Source organism: Eleginops maclovinus, chromosome 18 (genome assembly GCF_036324505.1).
Source record: "Eleginops maclovinus isolate JMC-PN-2008 ecotype Puerto Natales chromosome 18, JC_Emac_rtc_rv5, whole genome shotgun sequence".
Classification (NCBI taxonomy): domain Eukaryota; kingdom Metazoa; phylum Chordata; class Actinopteri; order Perciformes; family Eleginopidae; genus Eleginops; species Eleginops maclovinus.
In genome coordinates this window covers 19,595,324-19,612,450 of record NC_086366.1, presented here as the reverse complement: position 1 = coordinate 19,612,450, position 17,127 = coordinate 19,595,324, and the positions used below count along the sequence as shown (strand labels likewise).

General features: G+C 42.0%; 1 protein-coding gene across 1 annotated transcript in view; it reads right to left on the bottom strand.

Moving 5' to 3' along the window:
- tenm4 (teneurin transmembrane protein 4) overlaps window positions 1-17,127 on the bottom strand; it is a 114,625-nt gene that overhangs the window by 36,634 nt on the left and 60,864 nt on the right. Inside the window, exons 13-17 of the mRNA XM_063907848.1 lie at window positions 15,810-15,995; window positions 10,556-10,702; window positions 9,462-9,678; window positions 5,197-5,316; window positions 1,297-1,558 (exon numbers count right to left, since the gene is read on the bottom strand). Coding sequence (XP_063763918.1) covers window positions 1,297-1,558; window positions 5,197-5,316; window positions 9,462-9,678; window positions 10,556-10,702; window positions 15,810-15,995 — 932 coding nt within the window. The remainder of the gene's footprint in view (window positions 1-1,296; window positions 1,559-5,196; window positions 5,317-9,461; window positions 9,679-10,555; window positions 10,703-15,809; window positions 15,996-17,127) is intronic.

Here is a 17,127-nt window from a genome sequence, read left to right as displayed (position 1 = left end):
ATTAATAACAGGCCTCTGTGTCCTTTTTGCCCACGCAGATTATCAATTTGTCAATCTTTGGTCAGTGGCCACTACAACCTTTTTTCACATCGTTTTTTATTGCCTTGCCTCCCACCAAATATATGGACCCATGGGAAGATAAGAGCGTCAATTAGAGGACAATTATTTTCATGCATTACAAGGAATCCAATGAAGGATTTCTTCATTATGTACTCCAGTGAGTATTTCATAATTGAATTATTAATAGTAAGTCCTTCATTAGGACAATAGCCTTCCCTGCAATCCATATGACGATGGCATTACAAGATTGCCCTTGGGCCCTGAGCTTGTGCAGTCGGATAATATACAGAGCAATACAGTTAGTTTACTGGGAGACAACGTGGTGGCCTTGGGAGTTCTCCTAATGTAAGATGTACAACATCTTGATGCTACAACAGTAGGTCAGCAGCTGTTGTACAGGGTTCATATTTAGGATCAAGAGATGGAAGCAATGGTTTGATTGAACAACTCTTTTCTACCGTAATTTAGTGACCCCTCTTCGCCTCTCTCTTCAGAATGAAATGTAAATAAAAGATTAAAAGAGCTATTCAAAAGCCACATTGGTCAGAGGACATGTCACTTATGACACGTTTCTTTTCAAATATTCACAGAGTGTGGCCACACCTGGTTAATTAATTTGAATTCCCTTTCATAAGGACAGGCTTAAATTGGGTGATGCCCCTTTATGATGTTCCTACAGCTCCAGGGATAGCAAATACAGGGCTTCTATAAATAGAAAGGACTGCCTAGTAAATTCAATGATATGCCATAAATCATATGAAATAAAGTTGGAGACAAAGTAATTAGAAGGGCACAGAGATGCCTGCTAGAGGTACAGTAGCCATACTTTCACCTGCACACAGAAGTTCAACACATAGCCACGTATAAAAATATATAAAGCTATAAAAGACAAATGCAACTCCTTTCCACTGGTACTCGTCTGCCTAGTCTAGTAGACTATAACCCAGGAGAAGTTAAAAATGTCCGGGCTGTTTTCTGTGACTCAGATAATCATACTCACTCTGCACTGAGACAGTACAATGCACATTGTAAATTGCCCAAGTTCCACAGACCAATTATACCGGAGAGATAAAATCACAGCGCTGCCATGAGCCAGAGCTACTATTACACTTGTACTTGATGAACTGTCTTCAGGGGGCTCCTCCAGATGTGTGTCATGAATCATTTGGAGGACAGAGCCATGTAGATCACATCCTGCAGTGCAGTGAAGAAGGTGGGGTGTGGGGGTGTAGTCACCTGGATTTCGGGTACGACGGTCCGCCTCTCAGCGCAGGAGCCGGCGAACGCGGTGAGCGGCGCCGGGGACACCACAGGGCTCGGCCTGGTGAAGCTACTCAGGTCACAGCTAGGGATATCATTTTCCTCATGCCGCATGACAATGGTATCCATGACAAAGAAGCGTCCCCATGGCAACCAGAGAGTGTGCTCCTGGGTGATGAATGGAGCGCGCTCAAAGTGCAGGGCTATGGCTATGCCCCCGTTGGTCACCAAGTCAAAACTGGAACACAGAAGTGCACAGTGTCAGAGAGGATAAATGTTGACTCACATACAGAGAAGATGGATTATATATTTTTCAAATAAATAACAGTGAGAATTCCCATTAGCAATGCGTGTAATCTGCTGTGTGTTGAGGATTAAGCCATGCAACAACATTACTATTATTGAATATAATGACTGTTTTCTAATTAACGGTAGTTATAACCGATCAAACCTTAACACATTGCATGTTTTATTAAATTAATGCTTTGAAAGGATTTTTATTCCATTATACAGCATAGTTTAGGCAGACAAAGGCTAAAAAAACAATGGGATTAATTACAATATTAGATCCGCATTTCTAAATACATTTCATAATCTGTAGATTTTCTTTGATGAATGGAAAATAGTAGATGCCTGCTATAAATCCAGACATGGCTGTTTCCACCCCATGCGTGTGTAATGCGCTGCGCCTGTGCTCACATTTATGTATGTGAGAGAAAGAGATTTGTGCTGCAGGAGGGAGGCAGCCACCACTTCTCTATCGATCCCTTAGATGAAGGCTGTCCACTCTAACATCAGTCTAAAAGCCCTGCAATGCAATCCCATCTACGAACTGAATTTAAGGGCCTTTGCCTCTGGTCGGACTTGAGAGAGTCTCAGTGAACAGCCTGCCCTGGCGATTTCATCATCTGTAACTGCTGCCTGGATATAACAGCATGCCTACACCTGGGCTGAGTTTCTGCAGTTCATGTCTTTCTAAGAGCCGATTAGCACCTGGTCACCTACAGGCCCCTGGGAGAGGGCCGCATCGCACACAGGAAGTATTTTTACCAAATGACAAGGAAAATGATCAAATAGTGGCCTCTAAATAATGCAACATCCTCTGATGTGTGGTCGTTTAAATAATCTTCTTAGTCTAACCTTCCTTAAAGCATCTGATTGGCTTTTTCCCCCCTTGTTTTGCCCTTGTCCGGGTGTGAGGGTGTCCACTAGTGTGCGGACTGCAGAGCTGATAAGGGTCGTGACAGTTGTTCGCTTGTGTAGCCATGATCCATCAGGCGCCATACACCTGCAGCCGGTCAGTCTGCATGACACCTGGCAGGATAAGGCTACGCACGCTCATAACACTTCTGTACAGATAGCCATGGGCATCGCGGCCAATCGATGAAGGGATTCACTGACTGTTATCAATCATGACAACAGCCTTAAGCCATGTGACAAAACGTATATAAAGCTACCTACAACAACCTTGCTTGCTTGTGCCCTAAGGGACTGCATCAGGCTCAAAGAGTTAACCCTGCCAATGAACTTGGCAAGGCTGATACAAATGATAGCTGATCATTTCTCAGCCAGTGTACAATTAAACTGATCCAGACACCGTTTACTTGATGTTAACATGAACCAAGGACACATAAGTTTAGTAAAAATGAATAAAGACAGTATAAATGCTTAAGTGATAGCTGAAGAGGCACTTAAACTCTAGTGTAGCCTCCACTACAATATTTTCTTGAGCACTTATGAGGGGTGTCCATTGTTGACATAAAAAAATAAAGGACAAAAAACATAAAAAGATAAATAATATAAATTATAGGTACATGCGAGATGTGGACATCCAAGAATCCTTATGGGATATTTTTGTACAAACTGCAAAGAGGCCAAGTGTATACTGATTTTTCCATTTATATCATGTCTTCTATAGAGGTTCTTTCAAGCACAACATCTTTTAATAAGCTGGAATCCACATCAGCATTCTTCTCATTATTGGAAAAAAAGCTTAAAAGGTGACACGTGTGTCTCAATGATCGGCCAGTCAGAAAATGGCTACGCAGCTGTAAAGAAAAGATGCTCAACCTCTTTTGTTTAGGCAAGAAACTTTTCCAGATAGTGGAAAAGGTAATTTAAAAGCTAAGCCCTTTGGACAATAAAGAACACATCATAAAAATGAGTTGAGACAGCTTTCCCATTTCTAAGTGGCTGAACAGGTGCATTTCTGATTTCACGCTGCACTGAGCCGGTTTACAGTGATTGCAGGGGAGTTGCAGGAGACTGGGCATGTTTACAGGCGAACCTGGGAGATGGAGTAGTGTTTACACATATGCTGGAAGGGATAAAAACAGTATAGAGCTTTTGCAAAGGGAAGAAACGGAGTGATGCAAAAGAAAAACGGGGACATTCATGAAGGAGCAAAAAACGATAGAGATGAAGCAAAGCCAGTGCAGTGGAAAGGACATGAGAACTGGTTTCAAGGAAAATATAGGGAAAAGTAAAAGAGTAGTATCCGGAAAGAAAGGCTTGAGGGCAGTGGGAGATTGGAGGAGGGATAGCGTGAAGGGATGGAGAGCAGATGAAATAAGTGAGCAAGGTGAAGACGATGAGGTGGAGATGTAAAAAAAGAGGAGACTGACAAGAAGATGGAATGAAATGAGGGGAGGCAAGAATGATTAAAATCAAACAGGCGGCAAAGATGTGGGCCTTTAGAGTGTCAGTGACTGATAAAAGTGTCGAGAGGAAGTGGGGCTTGGAGAGCATACACCAAGGCATGCTGTGATAGGGGGGCAGGGTTTGCCACAGGGCCTCACTAAAATGACTGCAAGAGAGAGAGAGAGAGCGAGAGAGAGAGAGAGAGAGAGAGAGAGAGAGAGAGAGAGAGAGAGAGAGAGAGAGAGAGAGAGAGAGAGAGAGAGAGAGAGAGAGAGAGAGAGAGATTTGAGGTTGTGACTGTGATCCAAAAACATTATTCAGAACAGAAAATAATTCATGGAGACAATGTTACGCAGTGTTCTCTCTTTCACTCCAACAAGAGCATCTAAACCAGTCTGTGGTTTTTGTTTGGATTTTTTTTGAGAAACTCTACTGGTGCCAAAGCAGCTGGCAAAGAATGGCTCAAAGAAAGCCAGAGAACTTACACTTTTTCTCCACTTCTTTCATTTGAATATTTTAACACTTTCAATTGAGGGTTTCTGGTGGTTCTACACTGAGTTTAGATACACGGTTTCCTGTTTCTTACAGAACATATGTGGGATTGTGCAGCCACACGAGTGGAAATGTCGCTAAACATGCATGTGTTTGTTTAGTTTACATAGATTTTAAACCACCACACAACTTAATAAGGTTAGGATTTTCCACTATACCATCTATAGCAAAAATATAATATTAAGCTACAAAAATATAATATTAAGCTACAAAAATAGATGCAAGGCAATTAATTGCAGGTCTATGGCTTAAACTTTAATGCCTCACATAATTCTCTAAAGCTTCTATTGTCAAATACATCATGTCCATCGGCACTTTCTTTCATAGGCCCACTGAGCTGATTTGAATTGGCATATTTTATTTTTTCCCCTCCCTGCTGCTACTGAAGCATAACTTATGAGTGTACCAGAAGGGCTTTGTTTGATTTCTCTGGGAATTGAGCCGAGAACTCCAAAATTGGACCAAATGAAAGCACAAAGCAGATCAATGGCGGCAGTTTGCCGTGGCAACTGTGTTCTTCCCTCCCATCGTTAGAACTCAGCACAGTCAAACAACAGTATATATGACAATATTATGAATATCATCTTATTTAGTGCTTCGTTGCAGTTCCATTGCTTCGGTGTGTATGTGTAATTGTGTGTGTGTGTGTGTGTGTGTGGTCAGTATAAGGAAGCAGGCTCTTACCTTCCATCCTGTCTCGTGATTGTGTAGCCATAGGATGGGTTGTTGATGAAACTGATGTTGACGCCAACCAGCGGTGTTCCGTCTGATGTCACCACTTGTCCACGAATGACACAAGCATGGCTGCATGGGAGAAAGTGCAACACAGTTACAATGGTGAGATACTTTAGAAAAACGGACATCCATTAAATATGGACGTTATCTAAGGTAAATACGGTATACAATAAAACAAACAGCCATAACAGAAACAGACCACACTTCCACCTCCTAGGAAGTCTCCAAGGGTTTTTATATCCAGAATAGAAGGATAATGAGATAAGTAAGCTTTACTTTGCTTTTCCACTAATTAAAAAAAAGAGGATTTATCTTTTCCATTACAGAATGCAAGAGAGGGAAATAATAGGACTGCAGATTGCAAGACTCGCTTGGCTGGTTATCAAGACCTTGACAGATTTCCAGACTGACACCAGGTCTCCAGAAGCTGAATAAATTAGATCTGATCATCAGTCCCCACCAATCAATAGTGGGAAGTCTTCCAAATTCACCTCCTAATCTTACCGAACTGCTGAGTGGAGACCTTGCTGTATCACGCCCCCCTCGTAGAATACTGCTCATGTCATTAGCAAAGGCCCAACTCATGGTCAGCCACCGATTCTGTGGTCGTTTGCAAAAAATCGGTCCCCTAACAAATGCCTTACTGCCACTTTGTCATTAGACTATAGCTATTTTTAATACATTTGGGTCTTAAACACTGCCACATACTGGAAACAATTAACACTCGCGTGTTAGTAGCTGCCCTCAACATGTCCTTACCAGAGGCAAGATCATTCACCCCACACTATCATAGTCCCCAGAAACCCACTTTTATGTTAATAAGGCCAGATCCCCTTCAGAAGACCTTGGCTGTCCACCACTGCACTGTAAACAAGCAAGGAGATACAGCTCTAAATCTTTGGACTTACACCCAAACATCTATCTGGATGCATTGCTATCTTAGAATTACTACTACAGTCGCCCAGTAAGCAGGTTTGAATCCCGAGCTGGCCTTACATTTCAGGCAATGTCCTCCCCTCTGTCTCCCCCTTTTAACTCTAATATCTGTAATAAAGGCCCTCTGGCCCAAAAATACATTTTTAAAAAAAGGAGAAAGAGTTACTACTAGAGTTAACCCAGCACTGGCCTTGCTGTCTACGATTAATCATTCAAGCCGACAGTTTATTTTAGAGTCTTGTTTGAAGAGGCAATCATCCACATTTTCTTCAGATGGAGCTGGGTAAGTGGAACTATCTCCTTCCTGCTTCTGTGAACCACATGGGGAGATGATTCCTCGCTGTCAAGACAAATGATTTAAATATTGACATCAAATAGAACAGAGAGAAAGAGCAGCAAAGGAAGCGTGAAGCGCACGCTGCAGAAACTTCCCCTCCGTATGAGATTTCACTAGTCCGAGAGGATTCACAAAGTCAAAAGGGACTTCACAGTATCTCCAACCTCCAGTCTATCATACACCATCCACAGAGGGCAAAGTGAGGACAAGCTGTGAAAAATTAACTCAGCAGGAAATCTTCTATAGTTTATGTTTTTTAAAGAGGGAGTATTATGGATAACAAGTCTTATTCGAGTCAAGTCCTCGGATTTGATCATTGATGTCATGTTAATGCATGATGCTGATACCCCTCATCACTTCACTTACTTTCGACATGATGAATCTGCATCATTTAAACAAGCTGTTCTGAACTGACTCTACAATCAATTTCACAATAACCAAAAACATAGAAAATAAATGACTTTTAATGAAATAGAACAACCTTTGGTACTAAAATAATTTCACAGATAAGCGTCAAAGACATAGAGCAGTATACTTTAGCGTGTAGTTGTAAAAGAGCTACACTGCCCAGAACGCTTTCAGACAGAATAAAAAATGCATACCAGGCTTAAGTAGAGAGAACTTTAAATGAGTGAAGCTAATATATAGTACCATCCCAGCAAAAGCAACACAAACATCATTATCTACGCAGAGTACCTGATTGTAGGGTAAGCCCTGACGCAAATGTCCCTGCAGCACTCTCTTTCCCTACCTAGTTGTTAGCAAGCACACAAGGAGTAAAGTCAAAGTTAGGAGACGTCATTGTCAATTTTTAGCTCTGCAAATTGTAATGCTGCTAAAAGGCCTAGCGTACACCGAGAAGCAAACAAACGAGAGAATGTCTGACACTAATGGCCTAATGTTAATAAAATAGTTATAAATAAAATAATAATAAAAGAGCAAGCCTGTAAATGAAGCGAACAGCTCTGCCTTGCAGTTATAAGCCAGCTATAAATCTTAGGCCAAATTGTTCCACAGACAAAGTCCCTGTTTATTATTCAAGCCAGCATCCGCTGCTGGGTCTCGGCAGTCTCTTGTATTATGTGTCACGGTGGAGAGTCGAGACGTTTTATGCAGTGGCAGATGCTTTATTCAGTGGCACCTTTGCAGCTTTTCTGTGGTGGGAAACATCAGAAATAGCACTCCAACATGTCTACTAGCATGAGGAAGCGGTTAATGGATCAATAAAAAGATGATCAGGTGACCAGGGCAGGCATATCAGGAAGATGCTGAAAGCGTGCCTGTAAGGCTCATCTGAAGCCTAGAGCACCCTGTCATAATCGCTCATATCTGTCAGTGGGTGGGGAATGAATACCCAGCATGAATAATAGATTATCACTGATATTTTTAGGTGAGCCAAGGCCCCCAATCTTGCAGCTCATCTCTGGATTCTTGACTTTACTTATTTATGGCTGCATCTTCTTGTGAGAGAGACAGGAGTATTACTCAACCCTCTGCGCCTCGTCCTCTGTCCAGTGAAGAACTGCAAAATGTTGAGTGGTTCTCGAGAGCCAGAAAAATGTCAATGAGGCAAAATGTCACAAAGTGTGTTACAAGTGCTTTTTCTACAGTGTGGGCTGACACGACGGCAAATAGTTCAGGATCAGGCAGAGTTTGATGACAGTTGAAGTCATCCCTTTTTTTTAATCTCACTACGAATGGAGTGATTTCGGTCTGATGACTGAGAAATGAAGGAGCCACATGCTGAATATGTAATTGCAGAGATAAAAACATGTTTTACTGCAAACAGTGAGGTAAGACGGGCACCATGGGGGTAGCAAACAGCACATTATTCCCACATTTTAAAAAGCATCCAATACAAAGATACACTGTTTAGCAAATGTACTAATGGAAATGATCTTGCTTAGCAGGGACATTTAAGAGATCTATTTTCCCTTCAAGAACAAAGCAACAGCTCTGCTGGACTAAAAATAGGAATGTCTGAAACAATAACCCTGTGCCATCAATTTGAAAAAAGACCACCTCATTTAAAACACTTTAAAGTCACATCTGTACGCTGTTGAATTTGTTTGATATGTCCACTGTTTTTGACACCAGTTTATAACATTTTTCTACCAGAGACAACAAATTTGAAACTTCTTTTCTCAATTTATTTTTGTTCTGACTGTTGTCTGTTTGTTTCACAGGAGTATAATAAGCCGAGATGAGAGCGATCCATAAGCAAGTGGAATGCAAATAAGGTGACACAGAATCACAAGCGATTAAAGATGAAAAGAGAAGGAGACAAAGGAAAAGAGAGGCAGGGGAGTCTTATGGGACCCTGACAGCCATCCTGCCTGATATGAAAGCGCCTCAGATTCCATGGCTGGGGTGTCGTGGGCTCTGCCTCTGGGAGAGGGCCTCAGTTGGATTACAATAAAAGTAATCACAATACATGAATATGAGATGCCTTTCGTGGAAAGGAATACTATCTGCCTTTTGCCATATTCTATGTTTGTCTATCACCATCTGTCCATCATCCTACCACCGGTCCCTGCCTATTTCAGCCTCAACTGCCAATAGCACAGACATATTGGTTTGGGTTTTTAAAAAAGCCAAACGTTTTTTGCCATTTGCAGTGAGATAACCTTAGCATCTTAATTGCATTGGCCTACATTCATAATAAAAGCCACTGATTGATATTTGCTTGCAGCTGAAATGTCATTGCTTAAAACAAACGTTAGCTATAATACAAATTCAGACAGAATCACTGTTTAATATAATTAAAATTAGTGTATACAATCACAGTCAAACACTCCGAGAAACCAAATTAAGTTTCAAACTGAAGCATGACAAAAACAGAACAAAACGGAAAATAATGACTCGCATGAGAAAAACAGATTTGTCCAACAGGATGTAGCACTGCGTGATGTCTGGGGACAGAAAAGCACGAGTCACTCACTTGCCGTCGAAGGGGTTGGCACCAGGGATGATGTGGGTGCTGTCTCTGCCCACCAGGAAGTGCACCCGGTCATAGAAAGTCTGCAGGTTGCTCTGTGTAGAGGACATCTGTGTCTCCTGGATGATGTCCAGGGGGTCCGGTGAGCCAACGCACAGAGAGGTGGTGTGACAGGTTGCCTGCAGACAGCAGTCTGGATCCATGCAGTCCACTAGGCCATCTGACAAGGTCAAACAAGTCCCACACACACTCTGTAATTATACAACAGCTTGGACACACACCTGGCAAAAGAAACTAAGCGTACTGTATATGTTGGAGCCACTGGGGCATTATTCATTTTGACTGCTCTTTTATTACACGAGTAAAGCCACATTATGAACATCTCATCCTGGAGAATACTTGAACACCTCTAGAATTGCTTGAGGTTCTCTTGTCTTTAATTTAGATGAAATTACAAGAGACAGAAAGAGCTGCTGCGCAATGCACTTTACTAAAGTGGGTCATTGGACTCGCTACCCTTTGCTTTCAGGGACCTATCTGGCCAGATGGGTGATAAAAATAAACCCTGCTGTCAGGAGTCAGTCAAATCCCCAGCAGCACCCCTGCTTTGCCAGTGAAGGGCTTGTAGTTCCTGCACGGGGATGGGTGGGCGGGCGGACAAACAGTGCCTACATGAATAAGGGATGCTAGCACATAGCTCAAGCCCAAAAATGAGGTCTGGAAGAAAGGAAGTCACGTGTTCCACTTGGCCCCCGGAGTAGTGCAGCCCCCTGGCTGGCTTTGTGTGTGTGCCTGGCTCTGCTCGGGGCTAGTTAGAGGGCAGAGCAGGGACTTCCTCCTGGGGCCAGCCCATGCTCAGGCCTGCAGGCTACTACTCTGCTTTTTAATAAATACTTGTTGTCCAGGTGATTGACTGCACACCATTCTCCATCCTCACCACACCTGCATAAATGTACAACTGTGCCTGGAAAGAATAAAGCAGGCACGGTGTATTCTCAAAAGTGTATTCTTTAGTCAAATCATGTCCGGCTGAGAGTCCCTGTTGATTATTGGCCAGTGTCAGAAGGCATTGCTGTGTGTGTTGTTTGTGATTTTACCTCCATCGTTGTCCTTGACATCACTGCAGGCAGTTTCCATAGAGGTGTCACAGCCAGTGCCCCTCCAACCCAGCTGGCACACACAGAACCAGCCATTGTTACCCAGAGTGCACCTACCATTTCCATTGCACAAACCAGGGCAGCCCTCTGTGAAGCAAAAAAGGACAAAGACAGAGGTCGGCACGGAATACTTAATAAAGCAGGCTTAGTGGGTAACAGATAATACGGTATAGTGTTTGTAAACAGGCCCCAACCAGAACACAATGACAACAATGTGGGCTTGATTGTGGCTTGTATTTCTCTGACAAATCATGTTAGGATTTTAAATGGGTTTGGTTATAATCACTCTCGGCTGAAGTTGATTAATTCAATACACCTTTTGTGAAGCTTGTAATATCCCTGTGCAGTAAAATCAGATAAAGAGGGATCTTTCTAAATCAATATTCACTCATTACTACAGTAGATTGGCCTCCTGTATCTTTGCTACTACCTCTGGATAATGAGAGCATACACTGGCAGTCCTAATAAGATCTGTCTGTATGTGATTTTCAAATGTGGCCGCCATTATGATGAAAGCATTGCTGTTAATGCCTGCAAAAGACGATTGAGGTGTAACAAACAGCATTGAATAAAGCTCTGTGTCATCATTTGCTCTCTTTTTTTTCATGAGTTGTCTCCAGGCTCTTTTTGGTAATCAATAACATTATCCTTCAGGGAGTGTGTGTGTCCTGTCATTAAGGGAAGTAGAAAATAAAACAGTGGGAGGACAACACTATTATGCAGGTGAGTATGTGGGCATGTGACCCCAGGGGAGTTGAAAGTGGGCTGGTGCAGACCAACGGGTGAAACATTCCTCTGGTTCTCTCCGGATAGGTCTTCACAAGGGCATAGAACACAGGATTATCTGCCCCATTTTGCTAGGGCTGTTTGGCATTTATCTGCTACCTTGTGATTCATATCCCCTTGCTGAAGCAGAGGCAGAAGGGTAACATCTCCAGATATCAAATGCACTAGTCTGTCACCGTTTGCGTACTTGTGCCTTGATAGAGAGAATGCTAAGCTGACCCATTTTATCAACTAAAGAGACTGGGGCAGCTGTCTCAGAGCTCTTACATCACACAGGGAGAACAGGAGTGTGAGAATGAGAGAGCGAGAAGAGGGAGGGAGACGGCAGCGGTGAATAGGACATGTATACAAGTGAGAAACATCAGATCAAGAGAGAAAGAGTGAAGAGAATGAAACAGATGTGTGAATATTCTTTAAGTACTTTGTATTAAGTAGGCTAAAAGGAAGAAGTGCTAAGAACAGATTGGTGTTGTAGATCACATGGTAAGCTGAGGATTGCATCAGTCATATTTTGGCTGTCGCAATACAGCTAGAGCACAGTATAATGGCATGAGTCAAAATACAGCCATAGATGCATCCACTTTTATACATGATATTACACATTTATGAATTACAAATGGGGGATTCAAACTACAACTACATTTCAATATGTTGGAACAAAGATATTGACAAATATCCCCAACTTTTCAGTTTCGTGTTTGTCTAATATGGAAAAGCCACTCCATCATAATTTACTTACGTAAGCTAAATAATAAAGATGATAAAGACGGGCCTTGTCCAAAAAAGGAAACATTTGCAGAAGGCAATTGTGCGAACTCAAGTGTTTCCTTTTATTGATGAGTATAATGCATATTTTAATATGATAAAGAGCAGAAAGATGGGATTTAATTACAGTCTGAAGGTTTTTTATATAAAAAGTAAACATAATAGGAGGAGCAACAACAGTGCTGCACTATTGAATAATGGGTATTCAATTGTAGAGTATTCAAAACTATGAAAAATAAATAACTATTTCATTTTTGTTCTCTTGTTTCCCAGAGGAAAGGGGCTCACAGTTGAAGACTAACACCATTATAAAGTGTCCTGCCTCCTGGACACGTTTGGACATTAGCCTTCATTTTATGGAAGGACATGGACCAAAAGAACTCTGGTTAGACCAGTGGAGACAGATGATTAGTAAGCTCCGAATGTTTATTCCAAGGATAAATAAAGATCCGCTCTCTGTTGGCACCGGTTCAACTTAATTGGCAGGCCTTTTCAGAGAGGAGCCCCTGCTGAGACCCTGCCCGAGCGAGCCTGCAACAGCTCCAAACGTGAGGCTGCAAGTGTTCTCCTCTGGCAGACGCTCCCGTGCCAGGTGGTCCATTACCAAGGACACAGTGAGAGTGAGGGAGGGTGCTGAAGGCAGAGAGGCAGGGTTGCAGCAGAGCCTCCACCCCCTGCTTGCCCTGCACCAACCAGACCATGAACTCTTTTAATTAGAGAGGATGCGGCCTCAGCACCTATCAGGCCCTGCTCACAGCTGCAAACTCATCCATAATGCATAGCACAGGTTATGAAACCCCCTTTCCCAACACCCCCCTATTGAGAAAGCAAGGCCGCACACAGACCAAATATTCAACACGTATAGAGAGGTACACTACTTGACTCACCAGGTGCGAAAGTGCTAAGTGGAGATTACTGTGTGACAATATGGCAAAACAAAGTTGATGGGAGGTGGGGATCTTTCAAATGAGCTGTTTGAGGCAAAAAGAGGTGCATAATGTTTGCATATGTCAATGTAGGGGAAGAGCATGGTGTGTGTGCATGATTTGTTAATGCTGGCTGGAGTTACAATGGAAGGAGGGCAAAAATAGAAGGAAGGAGGAATGCCATACCTTTCACTACCTTATCCAGATAGTGAGCTTGGGAGATAAAAGACAGGACATATAAGGGAGGTTTGAACAGTGCCACTTCCATGACAAGACAGCAAGGCAAGGTGTTAGTTTACATTATAAAAGGGAAATTTAAAAAAAAGTGCAGCCATGAAGCAAAGATCATGCATTACAAGCAACACAACAAATACGATCCAACACAGAGGGAGAGGGGTGAGATGGAAGGAAAGGGGGGATGGTGGAACACTGAGAAAGAGAGTGAGAGACACATAAAGAGAAAGGGTAAAAAAAGTATTATGTCCAGACAGAACATTTTAATCTGTCGCAATTTATCAACTGCCTGGATCGGCGACATATCTTATGGGAGTATTTCAAAAGCAACGTGATTGATGCACATATTACCCTCCTTAAATCTCTCAAGCAGCATTGTACAGGAGGTCAGGATGTTCAACAAAAATCTCTTTTAATGTTGAAACACCTCTACGGGCGATGAGGTCACCAGAGGCTTCGGCAAATGGCGGGGGCCAAATTGAGCCTCCTGCACTCCACAGCATGGGGCTCGGGGCCAACACGGAGCTCTCGATAATGAAAATTGATTTAAATTGAGATCTTTGGCTTCTTAATGGATGACACTGAGGAATATTCTTGTCGAGGGAGTGGGGATCTCAATATGGCACTTATAAAAGGCCCATCAATAATGTAAGGCCAGCATATAAAACATTCACAAGACTGAGTCAAGGCTCTGAACTCAAGCAGCTTTGCCCCACGATATGCATGAGAATACTGTGAGGGCAAATTATCTTTATCTATTTGAATATGGAATAAAGCTTTCATCTATATGAGTAGTATTTTTAGTTTATCCCATCTCCATAGTGACTTATGTGCGTAGGAGTTGTACATTTCTGTTCACTGAAATGCGGTGGCAGAGGGGAAGAATGGCCATAGTTTTTCTTTAAAGTTGGAATGACTTATCATAGAATAACAATGAGTGAGCTACAACGTTAGGTGGCAGGTGTCACTAAAGAAGTGGCTGGGTTGTTCAATTTAGATGAATGCATCACATTTGATATGATTGATACATATTTTGAATGTTAAACCAGTAACTACAGCATTCAAAATACAGTTTTAAAAATGTCCGACTGATGTAATGTATAGTGATTCAGAAGTATAAAGAAAGAAATGCATTGGAATTACTCAAGTAAAGTACCAACATCTTATTTTTATTAGGCACAGCACTTAAATAAATGCATTTAGTTACTTTGCACTAAAAACAAAGACAAAGAAGGAGAGGAAAACTAATACAGTAGAAGAGAAAAGAGTTGATGAAATACGGGAAATAATGGTAGAGTTGCAATCTTGCAAAGCATGCATCACTTAGCATGTCCCCTCTTACGTTGAGAGGAGGTTTGACAGTCCTGGCATCAAATGCTATGAAGCTCTGTGCATTAAAACACTCTAACACTCATTAAAATATAAGACTATCTGTCACCAGAACTCAAAAATCTCTCCAATCCTTGGTCAGTAAGTTATAAACAGCAGAGAGGTCACAGACAGACAAACAGCTTGGCTATGTGTTTGTTGAATATTGACCTATTACTGCAGCCACTGTTTCCTTAAATATAGCAAAGCTCTCAATGAGTAACCTATTCAGAAAACTACGAAATAGAAAACATATTGTACTTTTTTAAGATATAAAGTGTAGAGTACACTTTACAAAGTTCACTTGGCTCCTTTTACCTCTTAACTTTTCTGTCTGACAAGGATTCTAACAAGACTACAAAGAGCCAACATTATCAACCTCTGAACCACTGCTGGCATACTTTGCTAAAGGATTATAAAACCCACTACAAAACACAGAACACTTAATGAATTTCCTCTCTAGCAACACAATGAGAATTCTGTCAAAACTTTCTTTTTAGATTTAAATAAGCCGAGGTTAGCAAGAAAGCTTTTGACATTCTGTCAAGGCCTTTTAAACTTAACTCCTGCAAGCGTTTACAGAAGAGCCATTGTTAGCATGATAAACATAGTGCTAAAAGTGACCCACTCACAATGACCCACACCCGCGTTTGAAATAAATAGTAAATAAAAAGGGAGAAAAGAAAAAGATGAGGAAAATGATGAGTCAAATAAAAGGACACCTTAGCACATTCCCACATTAAAATGCATGAAGGCAATGCTCAGATCCTTGAGTAAACCTGTTCATGCTTTACTGAGTTGCACAAATTCAATTAAGCATGCTTTTCCCCCTCTTCTCCAACTGGACCCTTTCCCCTCACACCCAGCGCTCCATACACACACAGACAAACAGACGGCCTACGCCTTTGTTGCCCCCCCACACACACACACACACACACACACACACACACACACACACACACACACACACACACACACACACACACACACACACACACACACACACACACACACACACACACACACACACACACACACACACACACACACACACACACACACACACACACACACACACACACACACACACACACCAAAACCTCTTCCCATCCTACCAATAGTGCAGTGCTCTCCGTTCCATCCCGGACTGCATTCACATTTGCCGTCCCTGCAAGTGCCATGTTCGTTGCAGCGAGGGTGACACGCCCTCTGGTCACACCCAGTGCCCATCCAGCCATCGTCACAGCGGCAGGTGCCCGACACACAAATGCCATGGCCACCACAGTCCGCTGCACAAATCTCTGTGGGAGACAGGGACACAGAAAAAGAGAAAACAGAGAGAGGGGAAAGACAGACAGAAGGAAGGAAGGGGGTGGGGGGTGGAAGTGGGATGTAAAGGGAAGACAAGGCGGTGATGGGACGAGGCAACAAGGGTGAAGAAAAGACAAATCCAAGAGTTATTGTCAAGGCAAGGCGGCCACGCTCCACTACCTTGTCTGATGGCAGCTGAAAAGAAATTCCTGCACCTCATAAGGGGCAATCCTTTTTGACAATACAAATCTAATAAGTCCATTATAAAGAGAAGACATGGATTGTGGCGACCTTAGCAGACTTATTCTTTTCCTTGCCTCGTTTCTTTTTAGTAAATTCACCTCTTTCTGACACAAAGGGCGGAAATAGGAAAAAAAATACACAGCTGGAACCTCTTTATCAATACAATTGAAAAATCAGCACTAGCATTTTGATTAAACTATAGTACTTAATATATTATCTTTGCTGTAAATGTTGTGTCCATAGCTTTGTCACATTACTATGGGATACAGGCAGGGACCAAAGCTCTACAGAGTTAATCAAGGCATGATTAAAGGCCCGGGATGAAAATATACTGTTTTTATTCTAGCTAAGTGCTAGAATAAAAACATTCATGGAAGGGAAACATTGAGAGACAGAGACACATTAAAGCCTGGCCGGCGCTTTTGTGTGGCAGCTGAAAGACCTCCCTGACAGGCTGCGATACAAACTGGGACATTACCCACGTCTCATGGACTCAAATGACAGTACGACATGACGAAAGCTTAAAGAAATTAAACAATGACATTTATTATGAATCTCATTGAAATGTTAACCTCTTAATTAACAATTATGTAAAAAAAAAAAAAAGAGGCTTAGCAGGAGGAACAATAGCCCTGTATCCTTGACTTAGTAGCTAAGCCATTTAAATATGACCACAGGGGACCAAACTGAAGGTAAAATATTTTAATAACTCAATTACTGCCTAAACAGAGGCTATTTTGTCATTGCTACAGATGCTATTTTAGTGGTTTTTTAAGAGTGTTTAATAAAAAAAAAACCTTTCCATGCTAATTATAGCTCATCACTTTGTTAAACTATGCAAATGCTAATGTTACATCTGACTTTTGATTTAGAGGTTCA